Source organism: Archocentrus centrarchus, chromosome 17 (genome assembly GCF_007364275.1).
Source record: "Archocentrus centrarchus isolate MPI-CPG fArcCen1 chromosome 17, fArcCen1, whole genome shotgun sequence".
In the NCBI taxonomy this organism is placed as follows: Eukaryota; Metazoa; Chordata; class Actinopteri; order Cichliformes; family Cichlidae; genus Archocentrus; species Archocentrus centrarchus.
Window position 1 is genome coordinate 8691307 of NC_044362.1, and position 17969 is coordinate 8709275.

General features: G+C 41.4%; 1 protein-coding gene across 1 annotated transcript in view; it reads right to left on the bottom strand.

Moving 5' to 3' along the window:
- The window catches only part of gpr158b (G protein-coupled receptor 158b), a 67490-nt gene extending 55080 nt beyond the window's left edge, over window positions 1-12410 (bottom strand). The window contains exons 1-3 of the mRNA XM_030751522.1: window positions 11554-12410; window positions 5157-5262; window positions 4997-5020 (exon numbers count right to left, since the gene is read on the bottom strand). Coding sequence (XP_030607382.1) covers window positions 4997-5020; window positions 5157-5262; window positions 11554-12410 — 987 coding nt within the window. The remainder of the gene's footprint in view (window positions 1-4996; window positions 5021-5156; window positions 5263-11553) is intronic.
- Window positions 12411-17969: the final 5559 nt, after the last annotated feature.

The following is a 17969-nucleotide window of genomic DNA, read 5'->3' on the forward strand; positions in this document are numbered from 1 at the left end:
ACAAATCACCCACACTAATCATGCTCTAGTCTTCATCTAATTATATAAGCAGTGGCTCCTTATGTAAGATGCTTCCCCTACGACTGAGTATCCATAATGCATGAAGTCTTGTATTTGGTTCATGGTGACACATCCTACCTTCCTCCTCAGCTGCTGTATCTGGGCAGACCGGGAAAAAGACCAAGGAGAAGAAGAAGGAAGAACAAAGCTCAACCATAGAAACGCAAGAAAAAAAACGGTAAAATGTCTGCCAGCAAAAGTTGCCAAAACAATGACAAAATACAATAAATAATTCATTAATGAGCTCATGTGCAATGACAGTTCTGAGTATATTCATTGTCATTTTTACATATTTTGATTGTTCAAAACAGAATAATATTAACTTAATAAAATGCAATATAAATACATGTGAGGTACACAATATAATGCTGCTATTCTAAATAACAGCACAATTATGGAACTTCATAGAATTATTTAACCAGTGTACATGTGCCTTTTCCTCAACTTTAAAAATTAAAGGCTATCTTACTTTTTTTTAAATTTATTTATTGATTAAATACATGAAAATAATGTCAACCTGCATGTGATCAGCTCCATAAGTAAAAATAATTTCAACTGAAATGTAGTCATATAGAGTTAAATCATTCAATTTTTGAACACAAACACAAGGAGGTTTTTGGTGCTGCACCATGTACCTCTTTATAGCCAGTTTCACTGACTGACTGCCAGCAACCGCTCACAGAATACACGTTTTCCACGACTGGTGGTTACCGACTGGGTGTCTGGGGCTAGACTACAAGGTGCTTTTTTTTTAAAAAAGAAAACCATATAGCCATAGCACCTTATTCTGTACATTTAAAGCACTTTATATACTCAATTCCATAGGCAAATTAAAACCACCAAATAACCTTACATGCATGCCTATTGGACTGTGGGAGGAAGCCTGGAGGAAACCCATGTAGGCACAGGGAGAACATGCAAACTCCACACAGAAAGGCCCCAGCTGGGGTTCAAAACAGGAACCTTCTTGCTGTGAGGCAACACCACTGCAGAACCATGCGGCACAAATTGCAACTAGCAGGCTAATGTGAAACTCATAGGTCACGTTATACAGTTTGTAACGCTCATCAAGTTTCCAGATGCAGTAACAACTGCCTGATAATCCCACTGATTCCCACCCTGTGCCTCTAGAGGCTATTCAAAGTTAATTCTATTGTTGGCAAATGTAGTGGTACTACAGCAAGCGAAAAGGACAAAAATGAAAAATCTGAAAAAGTGCCAATGTGGTACTCAGAATTGCAATTTGGCAATAGAGCTCATTCAAAAGCAGCCAGAGTCAGGGTTTATTAGACACACCATTTGGATACATTACAGACAATAAACCTCCCCAAACCTGTTTCACTAAACAGCCTCTAAAAAAGAAGGAGGACATTTCACTGGAAACAGAGGAGGAAAAACTGCAGAGTGTTGATATAAAAGTTGATCATCTACAAAGTGACTGAACCATTACATCACAGCAACAGTGAGAGGTGGGTGTCACTTTCCAAACGCAAAGCTGACACAACGCTGCATGACATTACCGGAGACTGTTTCATTATTATGTTTCACTGTGAGACGGAGCCTCGGGGTATGTTTGTACTGGATGGGGAAAGCAATGAGCCTCGCATCAACTTTCCACAGCCCATTTCCCACAAAAAATGTATTTAGCAGGATTTAGAAATGAACTGTTGTTTAATAGGGACGCTGGGACAAAGAAGCGCTTTCCCCCCTGTTCGGTCCTTATTGTGATTGTGGCGTGGCTGCTCAGATACTATATTAGATGCCAGATCGTTTTTCATGGAGGCTTAAGGCTGCACTCAGCCTCAGGCTTTGATTTGAACAAGAAAATTGAGGTAAAGTCCCCAAAGAACTACACTTAAAATAGGGGTAACGGGCTGGCTGAATTGTGCTCAGCAATAAGCAATTAATTACATTGAGCAGGAGTGAGCTGGAAAAAGATATAAATGAAGAAATGAATTGAGTGAGATATCGAGAGTGGATTGGTGCAGAAAGGAAAGGGCAGGGGTGAGAGTGAAACTAGATGCTGGACATTTCACATTCAAAATTTAAAACAGTAAGAAATCTCTATGAGGCACGAATGCACTGTTTGTCAGTTATTTGCTACCTGATTCATAGAGCATTAAGTGAAAGGCAAACAGCTTGTATTCCCAAGTGTTCAGTAGCATTTAAGCACCAGCTAAGAGCGTGCCGTTGGGTTTTATTTACAGTAGAGTCACTTTCCTTCGCTATCATGACAGCTCTGTATTTCACATGATTCTCGCATCTCTTTATTTATCTTCGCTTATCTTTATTTATCTGTCAGTCTGTGCATCTTAAAGAAGCTTGAACACCTTCAGGGGAATTTAAAATGCCACTGAGCATTTCTGCATTTAAGATATATTTAGAAATATTTACCAACTGCTATAGTGGCATGCTAAAATGCTAAGCTTGTGGCAGACAAGTTACATATTCATTTTGATATGAATGTGCAGATAAAAGTGGACAAGAGTCAAGATTTTTGGTAGCAGATACTGGTTTCTGTTTGTAGTCTGACCAGTCATGTTTGAGCTGTGTGCAGGTAGAAAGACCAAATGAGGGACTGTATTTGCCAAAATGCATCTTTCAACCTACATTTTCTGCACTGGTGAGCAACAGCTAAGCAGGAAGCTTTGGCATGGATTTCTGCTGTCTGCACCAAAGCGCTGAAAATTTGTCTGCTGCTCCAAAGGCTAAATCAGCAGTCTAGCCATCAAGTTCTCAGATTTGGTTAAACGTTAAACCTGATAAACACTGGCATGTTAGCATGCTCGTGTCGCTAGTTCCATTAGGCGTCCTGTTGTTTTATTTCTTTATAATATATCCCAGTATCTTTGGCTCCGCACTGCCCTCCCTTTAAAATTCTCAGAGACCAAACAGCTGTAGCATGTCTAAATAAGTACTGCAAGAAGAGTCTGTTCCAATTGTGGATTTCATTACTCTATGAAATCATCCGTAGGCAAGATTGATGACATTGTTTCTTAGTCAATATTTGTTCTCTCTAAGAAAACATTTATAATATAAAGTTTTAATTCCGTGCTGTTTGCCAGTGTCTTAATTTCTGCTCTCTAAGCTCCTCATTACATTTCAAACAACAAGAGAAAAACAACACTGCAGCTTCAAGATGGCACTGAATCACTGGCTACTGCTTGGCCAAATATAGTGTGTGAAGGAAATTAATCATAGAAGCTGTGAGCTCTGCGATGACCATTTCAAACCGTCCCTTCGTGATGTTTTAAGTCCAACTATATTTGCGGCATTTTGAAAGCAAATGTTCTAAGTAAAAAAGTAAAAGCTCACAAGTGTAAAATAGCCCATATAGACAGGACACACACACCTAGCATAATTGAAAGCAATTTGGTGACAGTGATCAGACAGCCTAGAATGGCCTTGGCAACTTAAAGGTCGTCAAACCCGCAGATCAGAACAGAAGAACCTATCAGCAACACCATTCAGATTTTATTAGACGAATGCAGAGGAAACAACACAAAAGACCCCCCCCCCCTTCCATTTACCCACTCCCACACCCCGTAACAGACTGGTAAGGGGGGCTGAGGGGGGCACACAAACAAAGAGCATGGTCAATAATTCATCTCATCTTGCTGCATTTCATTACACTGCATTTATTATACATCATATGGCCAGCAACATGCCATGCATGCCCGAGCAGCTACTCTCCCATGCCAGAGTCAGACAGGCTCTCTACAAAAATCACGCATTTGCACTGACTCAAACAAAGTGGCAAACGCAGAGGCGGGCCCACTCACATGCAAACAGACACAAATACAGAACTATCTCATTGTTCTCTGTCTTTCTGACACTCAGAAAGTGGCAAAACGTGATGAGTCTGCTGCCAGTTCTGTCATACCAGTCACACAGATGAGAACGCTCTGCCGTCAAGAGGACACACACACATCACGGACAGCCCTGCAGGACTCTTAAGTCCACAGGCACCAAACTACTTTATAGTGCAGTGAGTTTTGTTTTCTCAGACATTTCAGTGATGACAAAATCTGCTAGCTCTGTGGCTTGATGGATGGATAATAATAATAATAATATCTCTATTTATACAGCACTTTTCAAAACACAGAGTTAGACAGTTTGAAAAAGCATGATCTCCTCTGGTTTTAAAATTGTGTTGAACAGTTAGGAGACCCTGGTTAGAGGATCGGAGAGGCCGGCTGCAGTGATAAGGTTTCAGTGGGTCTCATATATAAGGAGGGGCCTGTCCATGTAGAGCTTTATATGTTAATAACAGGATTTTAAAGGGGGTTCTGAATTTCACTGGAAGCCAGTGAAGGGATGCAAGAATAGGTGTGATCTTAGAACACAGACTAGCACCAATTGGAGTCTGGCTATGGAGGATTGAAATAAACAAGTAAAAAGTGAATTACAATAATCAAGACAGTAGAGAAAATCAAATTGTGTACTAAACATTCCAGATGATTGAATAACAATAAAGGTTTGATTTTTGCAATATTTCAGAGGTGAAGGAAACAAGACTGGATGAGCTGAGACGGGAAATTCAAAATTTCGATGTTGGTCAGTGAACAGCTACGCTGTTGTCAGCTTAACATTTTAGTAAAAACTGAAACATCTCAGTAAGTAATGAATACGCCAAAAACTTTGAAGACCACAAAGGCCTTCCTGACCCTAAAAAATGGTGCATACTGATATAGCTTCATCCGCCTAAGGCGGACTTTTTCTTTTGTTTTGTTTTTGTTTCATGGCTACTATAAAAAGGGATGCACATCAAGGAAAGCATTTTTGCAAGTTCTGCATGAAAAAAGAGAAAGCATCATTTATCAAAATGTTGCAGGTCAGCTGGGAACACAGTAGTTTGCGTTCTTTCCCTTTTACTTAATATTGTAGGGAATGCCGTGAGATTGTTTGTACCCGTTTTCGTTCCCTTCAGCCTTACCTGCACCGTCTGGGTGGTACTAACCTAAGCTGGTGAACAGGGAACATTATATCAGAGACAGTATGGAGAAACTGTTTACCATTCAGATTTTACTAGGCAATAAAATTAATTTCTTTCATAATACACAAGAATGACATAAGCAAAGTAGTGACGGACTCACTTCCATACTGGTAAGATTACAGCGATGAGTCCCGCCAAACCAGCCACTGTTGGAGCACTGGTCAATGTCCACATCCTGCAGGTTCACATCCACACGAACAACACCCCTGTGAGAGAGAAAGAGATGTGGAAAGATGAGGATAAGAGTACAAAGGAAAAGAGAGGAAGGAAGAAGCAGAGATATTGTGAGGCATAAATAAAAGAAAAAAACGAAATTGAAGAATCAGATGTGTTTAATGGGGAAGAAAAATAGTGTAGTTAAAGGGGAATAGAAGGAAAGGGAAACAGAATGGGAGGGAAAAACGAGGAGTACACAGATGCAGGTGAGGTCAGAACGAAAGAGAAGAAAATTAAAAACACGAGGAAGAGCAATGCTCAGGGGAAGTGAGGTTAAAGGTGTAACAAGCAGGAGAAGGGAGGAGTAGCAGAAAGAAATGGATATAAATAAATTGAAGGGGAAAAGAATTAAGAGTGATGGAGGTAAGGGAAAAGACGAAAGAAGCAGGGTTGGATTTATAGTATGCTACTTTTTTCCAGACACTGAGAAATTGCTAAGAAACGCTTTCAGTATAAAGATTGTACTGCTTGTTCCATCCAATTTAAGAACACATGTTTTCAGGGTTTGGCGTCTTGATTCGCTCTGTGTGTTGTACAGCTGTACAAATTTTCTGGACTTTTTAAGTTGCTGGAAATGCCACGCAGGGTGCTGACTGTGAAGGTTGCCCTGATGTGCTTTGCTGCATTTTAGCTGGAATCTCTTTGTCAGGTCATTTTGCCTTGAGTGATGTGCCTCATCATTTGCCTCATCGGTTTGGCTCAGTACAATTACTGTATCCTGTCACTTTGTTTTCTGCTGATTAAGCCACAGACAAATCAAAGACAGACAACTTTTGCGATACGATGTCTAATACAACGAGTTAGTTGAAGCCCATTTGTACCTAATAAGCACATAAAGTTACCATGACAACATACTGATGTTTAGAAAGTTAACTAATGATAATTAACAATAAACATACTGAATGGGTAGCATGTAGTTCAGGCTAATGGAAATATCATCAGTTTTCTAATTCTAAGAACCTTTTTTATCCTGATGATAACTCCAAATTAAAAACTAGAGGTCACCCGAGTTGCTATAAACAGCTCCTGGTTCCAGAACAGCCGAGCACTGTAGTGTTTAAGCACATTTGTTGGACTGTTTTCAACAGTGGATTATTACACATTTGGTGCTGTAGTGAGCTTCGAGGCAGCAGGCTGGTACGTTTGAATAAAAATAATCATGTTCATCATAACGAGGGAGCATGCCAGGTAGTGCACTATTGTGGTTAATTTATATGTTTTAGACAGCAACTGTGATCTGCATAGTTTGCTTTGGTCTTTTTGTGTGATTTGAAGAAAAAAAATATGGATTATAGATTTTGTAAGTTTATGTTTCTCTTTTGCCAGTGCAAACGGTTCTTTTAGTTTTTCTTGATCCCATGTTTCCGTGTCCAAACAGCGGTTTTAAAGGCAGTGTTTATGTGGGGTATGTTCTGTGCTCTCGGGCAGTCATTCAGCATCAGATTCTTAGGATTTTCATGCCAAAGGTGAGAAATATTTTTGTTTTCTTGCTGCTCTGAGACCCGGACAAGTTCAGTACATGGAGACTGTGCAGCAGTGAGCCACTACAGTTTCAGACTGTGAAGTGAATAAGGTTAAATAAACTGGTGAGGGATGTGACTGAAATACACTAAAGCCTGCGACTTCAGCTGGTTCACTTCGGCTAACACTATACAGCCTACAGTGGGTAGATATCTTTGTTTATGACTTTCTAGCTCCCATTTATCATGCACACATATAAATGATGCTCGGTTTTCCTTTATTAAACCTCGCCTGTCAGTTCCTCCACGCATTTATAGTGAAGTGGAGCCTGACACCTGTTACCCCCGTCTGGCTGATGGGAAGTAGAACAAACAACCACAGAGAGAGAGAGAGAGAGAGAGGCTTTGGCTACCACTCTACTCAAGTGCACAAGAAAGAAAGAGAGGTAAATGTGTTTATGCTTGTATGTATTTGTGTGCGTGCAGAGTCATGTTCACAGGTCAAGGCTTGGTGGATCCAGAAAACAGAAGAAATAGAGAGATGTGCAAGGCAACATAAGGCACAAATTTCTCAAAGTACCATTGGGAGAAACAGTGCACGGTGGTGTGTGCTCAGTGTAGAATTTTATCATTTCTGCTAAAACACAACAAATGATTTTGAAGACAAATGCAAGACTAAAAGGGTGTTTCTTTACATTTACACATCATAGATGGGCCTTTATTTCTCTAAGATGATTTATCCCTCTTCTCCCTCTCACTAATCAATCCATCAGATCCATTTCCTCCAAGAACGTAAAGCCACAATGACAGCTCGATGATGTCATGTGCAACATGTTACTTTGTGGCAACTGCTAATGTCAGCGTGCTATCCCACTCAGAATCTAACATGTTGATTATCATGTTCACTAGTTGAAGGCATTACAGGTTGCAGTGTACAGTAAAGCTTAAACTGAAGGGAATTAGATATGAAGGCATGGAAACTGTGACCTGATAATTGTACTGGCTTGAGGGTGAGGGTCTATCAAGAATACACTAAACCGAGAAGCTGAAATGTCAGCCTCTTGGTGGTGATAGACAGAAAAAGTCAGAGTATCACCAAATCAAATGGAAAATGTCATATTTTGTCCTTGATCCAGTGGTTGTTGACATATTCAGTCTGAAGCTAACTCAACTGATCTGCATTGTTAGCTGTAAATACTGTTAAAATGAAAACTGGTGCTAAGCTAACAATTTTAAATGTTGCTGATGGCACTGTGCCTAATGCCAGCCCATGTCAGCACTTTACATCTGTTTGCTCCTCTCCTGCTCTCTGTGCTCACATATAGCCTATTTTAGTCCATCCAAATTCACAGTAAAGCTGTCCTCATTTGCATATTTTTCTGTTTCAGTTGTCAGACAATAGGATGAGCACACGAACGCCACCCATTAAGGCTGCGTGATCACCATCAGTCACTTGCAAGCTATTTCCAAACTGCTGCTCCGCGCTGCTTAAATCCTAATTTCATGATTCCAAGGTTGTCCCTGTTTCCCTTCCTTAAGAATGGCTTCTTGCCAGCCACCCCTCCACTGAGACCATTTCTGATGGTGCTTCAGGGCCAAATGCAGGTCAGGTCAGGTCTTTGCTGGAGTTTTTAAGGATTTCTTAAGGACATGACTGTCAGAGACAGCTCACCTGCTACAGATAGCTTTTAGGCCTGCCCACTTCTTCTTCTATCCTCTGCTTGTCCAGTTTCCTCACACCATACTAAAATATATCAAGTTTTCAGCAAACAGTTGTTTGGGATCCACATTTTTTCTGTAAAAAATACTATTTCCTGTCTTTCAAACTGTGTTATCTTTGGCATTATATGTAGGTACAACTAAAGAAATGGAAAAAAATTATATGTTTTTGTGACAGGCTGCTGGTAAGAAAGCAATATAACAATATAAAAATGGGTCCTTTGCCAAGTGTTCTGTTACAGACACAACACTGGTTCATCCCTTGAGTTAGATGTCTTTTTTTTATGCTTGAATGATTAATCGGTTAACAAACAAAGAAAGGTATTTCTCTGAAAAGTGTCAGGTACAAGGACTGAACTGAAAATGAGTGAAAAAGCAGCCAATGTCCAAAGACAAACTTTGAAAGACCTTCATAAAGCCTGAGAATGATTAATAAAGGACGCTTTAAAAAAATGACAGGAACCTAAAAACATAAACAAAGAGGGATGGCTTCAGACTTATACACAGCACTATAATTTAAAGACAGTGACTGACTCAGTACAGATTTGCACATGGTCATTTACTGTATGTCTATGTCAGCTGCTCTTGTTTTCACTGAATAGAGTATTATCGCACAGACAGAAGAGTGGGTATGGTTTCTATAAAAGAAAAAATCAGTATTCAGTTATTTCTCTGCAGTTACTGTTAAACTCCCTCTGAATATGTTTGTCTTTGCATTCTAATTATAGGCCCTGTGTAATGATACTCAAGGTAAGGCTACTGGGTTCTTTTTTTCAGATTTTATTCTGGTTGTGATTTGCACATATCAAACTTTTGCTTCTTCCCTGAAGCCTAGTCTAGTCAACAAGACAGACAAACATCATATAACCTTTGACAGAAACACTGAGTGTAATAATGGAGTCACTCTCCTTCCCTCATTACCTAAAAATTTGACTTCAGATCCAAAGTAATGATCATATACTTTGTGACTGCGTTTTCTTTATAAAAAGACTGAACAAATTTGATATATGGGCTGAAGGGGGGGGCAAAAAATGATAAGGCTTCTACTTTGAAATAGAAAGTAGAAGACATGGTGGCTCTGACTTATCTCCACTACCTTATGCTTTTCTGTCAAGAGCCAACAAACTTTCTATTTTTAGAAATGTCATCACGGGAATGAGATGAGTGGAAGAAGCAGCATAGCACAACCCGCATTACAGAAAGTAGAGGGAGGAGAAAAGCAATGGTTGTGTACTTGCAGCCAATATTTATACGCCGTTACAGACTGTATTTCTCTGAGATACACACTCAGGTTTTAAACACCCACTTTATTATTTTCACTCGTAACTTGACATTTCCCTTGGCTCCCTCTGCTGACTCCACACTCAATTCTGACAAATGCCAAACTATATTACTAAAAGTACGACAGTGATTTCTTGATCTTGAAAACTGGAAAGCTCTGGGGGGAAAAGATACTATGTGGACCTTGAGTTTAGACTTTTCCAAAATCACTATTTCCAAGGTCTTGGTTCATTTTAATCTTTACATTTACATCAAAAGGTCACAAACCCCTAAAAGTGGTTAACTCACACAGCTTGCATGTCTCTGGATTACAGACTGCAGCTTCTCTGTAATCCAGCATCCCCTCTGAGTTCATATGCAATTTCACAAATGGGATTTAATGCATGACTTGAAGTATCTGACTTTTCGTCTTCTAAATGTCACAAATCACAGTGACTTGTAAAATGTCACAATCATTTAAACTCACTCAAAACCCTCCTGGCTGGGCTGGAATAGTCGATTGATTTAATTACGAATTCATTCACTGAACTGATTTAATCACACTTAACATTTTCCAGACGCCTTAGGCGACTGACACAAGCGGATCTTCCATCTTTCTCAACTAGTTAGACATCCTCATCATGACAAGTTGATAGTTTAAAACAGGCAATATCCCAGGCATGACTTGAATCCTTTTTTGGAGATGAACAAGGCAGCACAGACTGACTGAGTCATTACAGCAAGTTGAAGCTACTCTACAAGAGATGTGCTTAACTTCTGAGCAGCTCTAACAAACATCTCTGGGAATTTAAGGTAATCTAAAACTGTGGATCACGCTGATGCTGATGAAAATTCACACAATGAAAGTCTAAGCATTAGTGTCCCTGGAGCAGGTAGTGATGCAGCATTTTGCTCAGGGACACATCATCTGTGTGGATGCTTGCCAGGCCGAGGCCCAAATCCCAGGCACAACACACCACTGAGCACTGTGCATCACAGCATCATCCAAATTCAGTTAGTCCTGTTTATTATGTAGTGACAATTCAGGAATATTTTACATGCTCTTGAAGGTGTAAGTAGATCTGTGTCTGTGTCTGGAAGAAAAATTTGGGTAAAATTGCACATCCAAAAATTGGCATCAAGGGTAAATTTTCTTCCTTTTTATTAACAGCTTTTTGGTCAATATTTACCAAATCCATTCATCCATTTTTTAACTGCCTTTTCAAATGAGTTTTCTCACTCGTGTTATTTTACTCTAGTGATACTGTGAGTGTGAGTGATACATTGACTGATGCATTGCAACTTGGACTGATGTAAGGGTGAAGTGCACCTGAACCTCTGAGTGGTTTCCTATTGCAGTAGTAGATATTTCATTGTTTATTCATGGTTTCATTGATCTTTTCAGGACACTCTTGGACTGCAGCCTTGAAATGTGAGATCTTTAGGTGTTTTTATGCACCTAAATGCTGCCCACAAACACACACACTTCTACAGAACTCTTGACTTACAAACACTGTGTAAAGCCTGCAGAATTCATTAGAGTGCAGGCTGTAGCAGAGATACATACCTTGACAGGTGAGTGAAGCATCTACATAGATCTGTGAAGATGCTTTTTAACTATCTGTTTCTATTAAAGCAGCAGTTGGATCCATATTTACATGAAGTCTCATGGAGGATTATTGCCAATTAAATACCTTTTAAGCATTTCCATATCTGAAGCTGATTATTTGATTCACTTTAACTGTTTGTAACAATACCTTAACACATGTAAACTGTAACAGATCATAAGAGTATTTTTTTTTTCTGTATTTTAAGGGGAAAAATGCCACTTTTCTGTCTCACCTGAACTCTGGCGCAAAGTTGCTCTTAAGTCCATAGAAGCCTGCAGACAGGGTGAGCAGCCAATAGGGCACAAAAGTCCCATGTTCACACTCCAGGTATGGCGCAGACCACTTAATTTGGTTTTTGTCTAGAAGATAAGTACCACTCTTGGAGCCCGATACCTCCGTGATTCTTCTGTGCATGTGTGGTCTCCTGCCGTCCCTAAACTCATTAAACCAATCAGTCTCAGGACTCCTGCCCTTGAGGTGACGGTGCGCAGAGTTGGACAAATCCTGCAATACCACTTCATTCTCGGTTCTCGTCGCCTGGAGGAAAACGTGAGGTCCCGGCGTCGGCGCATCTGTGTGCAAGGTCACCACTGCCCTGTGGATTTTAGGATCCCCTTCAAGGATGCTTTGAACCAGCGCGTGGTACCAGTGGATGTCTCTCCGAATGGTTTGCTCCCGGGACCTGTTGGCTTGCAGGATCATATTCAGGAAGTTTGTGGCGTGCGCTACAGTGTCCAGAATACTGTGGAGGGAATAGTGGGAGGCGACGTGTAGGCCGCCTCGCAGGCTGCTCAGCTCGTACCTCCGAGAACAGTTGACCTGTCTCAGGGCCGATGAGTCCCCGGTGTGCAAGAAAGCGGTCACCACCCTGGGCAGGTCCTCCTCAATTTTGTGCGCCACCACCGTGCGCTCGGTGGCTGGTACCGGGTAGTAGGTCGGATGGTGGGGTGCCTCCCTGTTGATATTTTGAGTGCTGAAGACTGGTGGGTTCTTATCATCGCGGTCATTATCAGACCACTCCACATAACCGTAGTTTGAACCCCAAACGAGCCCTGTTTGTAGAAGCAGCGGAACGACTAGGAGAGCCATGATTCCTTGTCACAGGCACAGAGAAGACACCATGTGCACTTGGCAAAGTGTGGCGAGCATCACCAAAGTCACTCTCTTTTCTCTGCTGCTTCAGGGGATTAGAAACACTTTAAAACACACGCCTGAAGAAGTCCTGGATAACATACCTACGACCAAACACGAAACCGCAAATGATTTCCTCTTGTCACCTTTGCATCTTATGGTCCTCGCCAGACAGAACACTTTTACTCTCTTCTGTTTAAAAACATACACACGCACACAGTGTGATCCAAACAGCAGCCCAGACACAAACCCAGTCTGCTAACTCGTGAGAAAGGCACACTGACTCCTCACCAGCCCGCAATCCAAGGGAGTGCTCGGCTCAGTGTTCTCTTTTTACTCGCGCTCGGAGAAATCCATGTGAGAGGAGAAGAATGACAAGGAAGAGAGCAAATTGTACTTGAAATACCGTCCCTCCCAATAAAACTCTAATAGGCCACCTCAAGAGTCGCCCACCGGCGTGTGTGGTGATTTCTCATTGCCAGTCTGCCTGAGGTGGGCGGAGCGTGGGAACGACGAGAGCTGTCCGGTGCTGAAAGTAGCGTCCGTAGGAAGAAAAGCGAGGGAGGCTGTGATGATAAAGCGGAGCCTTGAGTAATGAAGACGGAGGAGCAACCTGGCAACTAGATTTACTTTGCAAATGGAAAAACATACAATAGAGAAACGTGTGTGTGTGTGTGTGTGTGTGTGTGTGTGTGTGTGTGTGTGTGAGAGAGAGAGAGGGAGAGAGAGCTATTCGTGTAGTTTATACTATAATTATTTCTATAAATGTACGAAAAAATGTACAAAAATGTGTGCAAATTGAAACATTACACCTACAATTTTGCTCAAGGGTCTATTCACGTTTTTAAACAAACCCCATTTACATCACGTTCTCCAGAGCATTACATTAGCTGCATTTTAATATGCTGCCCTACCCTACCCTGCTGTGGTAGGGTTGGGAATCACAGATGAACGCTTCTCCGTGGGTCCGAGTGACGTAAATGTCGTCACGAGGGGTTAAACAAAAAACTGTCTGCTGATGTCCTGATGACTGCCAATTTTTTGCAACCCTTGGAGCTACTGAGATACCACACTATAGTGCACTAATTTCAAATCTTTCAGGGGGAATTGAAAAAAAGTATAATAGGACCGAGTACGCATCTGTGCGCGTCCAAGCGAGTATAATCCCGGCCTCACTCACGATTCTGTCACGGTACATTACCCATAACGACAGCAGCATCACCATACAGCGATTCTGCCATATGATACATTGTAGGACAAATTGTACATGAAGAAGAAGAAATACTGCTACCCGTTTACAAAGGAAAAGGCTGGAATAATCTGTTTATTCGCTGAATTGCTGCGTCATTTTTTGGTGTTAATGTTGTTGTTATTACAGATAAATAATGTATCCGCGCAAACATTTAGTGCTGTGGTTTGGTTCCCCATTCCAAGTTTTCCTTCACCAACTTCTTTAACCCCTGCACGTTTTAATTAAAGGGTTTATGTTTGGAACTGGTGTTGATAACTGATATTGCGAGAGGAAGACGGTGTGATACATTACTGCATCATATTTGCCCCACGCAGCAGTGAGTAAATGAGAGAGTGGGCATTCCTCTTTGTGCTGTTTTTCTGTGATTTGACACTTTATGAGCCCATCTGCTACTGATCATTAAAAAAAAAAAAAAAAGCCATGGCAACATTGTTTATGTTCATGAGTGCGTGTGCACGTGTCCATCTCAGTCCAGCCTGGGCTGATGAGGAGTCATCCCCTGACTGTAAATGGGTGTTGCAGAGTGCACTTCGCCCGGGGTGACTCGCAGGCCGTTGCCATGGCAGTGGAAGGTGACGAGGCAGAGATCTCCCCATGCTGTCCGCTGCAGTGAGTGATAAAGATTGCGGCCTGCCTGGTTTTACAACATCTACAGCCAGAACTGCAGTATAAACTCACCGCCAATTACACAGTCACCAATCAGCCACGCGTATAAGAGACGGACGTCCACAAGCAGATGGATAATTGGTGATGCTCACAAGAGAGAACGTGTAAATCAAAAGGAAGGTGTGTTTGCGGTAGAGATGGTAAATTAAAGGGAAAGTCGAGAGAGAGCATCTGAGCGACTGTGCAAAGTGATTGCTCCTGCCCCCCTATTTCATCTTCTTTTACAAGCTGCACTGGCTCCCCTGGTCTGATAAATATTTGATAGGCATTTGCTGCTTCATCTGCATGCTTTTACAACTTGGGGTCCATGCAACCGCAACATGGTAGAGGCTGCTGTACCAGCCGCTCTCTCACCCACGCTTCCTCTGTTCTCCCAGAGGTTCCTTCAGATTTTCTCAGAAGAGAGCAAAGGAGGATGAAAGACTCAGGAGCAGAAGGGGTGCTTCCTCTGCTGCTTTTTTCCCTTCTCCCTGCACGCAGGAGTCTGTGTTTTGCTGCCACACCCATGCAGTGAGCTGCATTCGAACTGAAACAATTGAGGTTGGAAGATGCTGACCAGGGTTTGGCAGATGTTTTGACCCAGTAAGTGCCCTGCTTTTAAGGGTGTGTTTAAATGAAAGCCTGTAATGAAACACAAGGTGGGGAGGCTCTGAAAAAGACACAATAGGCAAGTGTGTGGATGTATCCCATGAATCACAGGAGGAACACACTGAGTTGATTGACAAGGAGCTAATTTTATTAGATTTGAAACGTTCTTGAATTTGTATCACGTCATCTGTCCTGATCCATATCACACCTATGTATATAAAATTATAATCTTTATGTGTTTGAAGTATCTTCACTGCTGCAGTTTGCTGTCACACTAGCATCACCTGACATTAAAGGCTCTACTTTCAGTCACATCTCTCCATCTGTGCTAATGTACCTGTGGAAGTTGTCAAGAACATCAAAAGCTCTGTAAGTGGGAACTGTTTTTAGACCTCAGTCCCTGTAGAGGTAGTAGAAGAACAGGTTGATGAGGATGATAGGATAAAATCATATAAAGAAGAAAAACTGTCAGTGTTTTCAATGCTTAGTTTTATGTGAAGTAGGTCAAGTTCTGCTGCCCATCAGAATAAATTTTGCCAAATCAAACAACTCTGTTGCAGTGTAAAATTGTCCATTAAAACTGAAATTAGGCAAATAGAAGTCCACTTTTAGAATAATACATGTACAGATCCCCTTCCAGCCCAGTACAATCAGTCACAGTTAAATGCCACTGCTCTGGCTGCCAAATCAACTGCAGTTCCCTGATAAAGATGAAAAAGGCCGCCTAAAACTGCTACTGTATTAATTTCCTACAGTACAAGCTGCCAAAGGAGGGACCATTTCTCAAGCAATGCTAGTGAAAAAAAATCATTTTCATCTGCAAATATAAATGCAATGTTCCAGATGGATGGCCTGATCTTGTAGTGCAACTGTATCTTAGTGATGTAAAAAAAAATAAAAAATAAAAACAGAGCCTCACTGTTGTCTGTTTGTTTTTCCAGTTTCTTACCAGAAACACAACTCTCTGCCTTCCTGGGTATGTGTGCATACATCTGATGTCCTTTGGTCATATCAGTTCAGTATTGTGTCATATTTTTATCACTATTATGGATTATTGTTTTAAATGCTGTGCAGATAAAACCCAGCCCTGAAGTACTGTTCAAACCCCATAGGCACCCAGACTATGTCTATCAGTGCAACAGAAGGTGAAACCTAATTAATTCATATCACATCGTGCCAACAATACTGCACAGATTTCAGGCCAGATGTTTCCAGAACCATATGTGTGCACTGTGATGTTATCAATAAAGCTTGCTACCGGGTGGGTTAGAGGCCACTGTGTGCAGGTAAGTTGTGTATAAAGATTCTATCAGGTATCTTTCTGAAGTAACTCCTGCTCTGTTAACTTCATTTAAATATGGCAGAGATACTCTAATTTCAGGCAGAGTTCCAAAATTACTTAATTGCAACCAGCGCTGAAGGTGAGGTGTGCACAGGTGCTGCAAAGACTCCAGGCCCCTGTCAAGCTGAGAAATGACAGCCTCGTTTACATTTTACCCACAGATGTCTGAAAGCCTCATCCAACTGCACAGCAGCTTGTGTTCTCTCAAAAAAGCACAGCTACATGCTCTCCCCAAGGAATTGTGCTGACGGACATGTGTATGTGTGTGCACTTGGAAAAGCATTCATAAGTTGTCTTGTACTATGGAAGCGAAGCAAGCGTGAACAGACAAGTGTGAAAATCCGTTTGTCAGGAGAAAGAAGAGAATCTCCAGCCTGTAGTTTAGCTAACTTTGATCTGTGATGCAGTGAAATTGCACACACTCACATGCACATAAACGGGCCTGACAATTTGGTTTACATTGTTTTATTGTCTTCCTCATTACGCAATATAACTTGTTTACACAACTGACACCCAGACACTGTGTGGTTCAACAGTAAAATTCTGTCTTTGCTGCCATCTGGAGGTGCAGCCTCATCCACGTCTTCTAGTGAAAAAGGCACAGCAGTCAAACATTGAACTGTCACATTTGATTTATTTTTGTCCTCTTGATATAAATACATAATGAACTGGGCCTGCTTAGCGTTTTACACTATTTGGCCACTTTGTTAGGTACACCTGCTCAATTGCCCTTGAATGCAAATACCTAATCAGCCAATCACATGGCAGCAACTCAGTACATTTAGGCATGTAGACATGGTTAAGATGGCCTGCTGAAGTTCAAACCAAGCATCAGAATGGGGAGGAAAGGTGATTTAAGTGACTTTGAATGTGGCGTGGTTGTTGGTGACAGATGGGTTGGTCTAAGTATTTCTGAAACTGCTCATCTGCTGGGATTTTCCCACACAACCACCTCTATGTTTTAGAGAGAACGGTCTAAAAAAAGGAAAATATCCAGTGAGTGGCAGTTCTCTGGCTGAAAATGCCTTGCTGATGTCAGAGGTCAGAAGAGACCTGCTTCAAGCCAATAGGAAGGCAACAATAACTCAGATAACCACTTGTTACAACCAAGGTATCTAGAAGAAGATCTCTGAGCACACAACTCATCAAACCTTGAAGCAAATGGGTTACAGCAGTACAAGACCACATCAGGAACAGGAAACTGAAGTTACAGTTAACACAGGCTTATCAAAATTGGACAATAGAAGATTAGAAAAGCAGTGCAGGGTCTGTTGAGTCTCAATTTCTGCTGCAACATTCAGATGGTAGGGTCAGACTTTGTCGTCAACAACATGAAAACATCCTGCTTCATATCAACAGTTCCTGCTGCTGCTGGTGGTGTAATGGTCTGGGGGATATTTCCTTGGCACTCTGATCCCCTTAGTACCAACTGAGCATTGTTTAAACACCACAACCCATCTGAGTACTGCTGCTGAATATATCCCTTTATGACCCCAGTGTACCTTTCTTCTGATGACTGCTTCCAGCAGGATAACACACCATGTAGCAAAGCTCAAATCTTTGTCAAACTGGTTTCTTGAACATCACAATAATATTACTGTACTCAAATGGCCATCTCAATCACCAGATCTCAATCAGCTGATGTCATGTTAATATGGACCAAAACCTC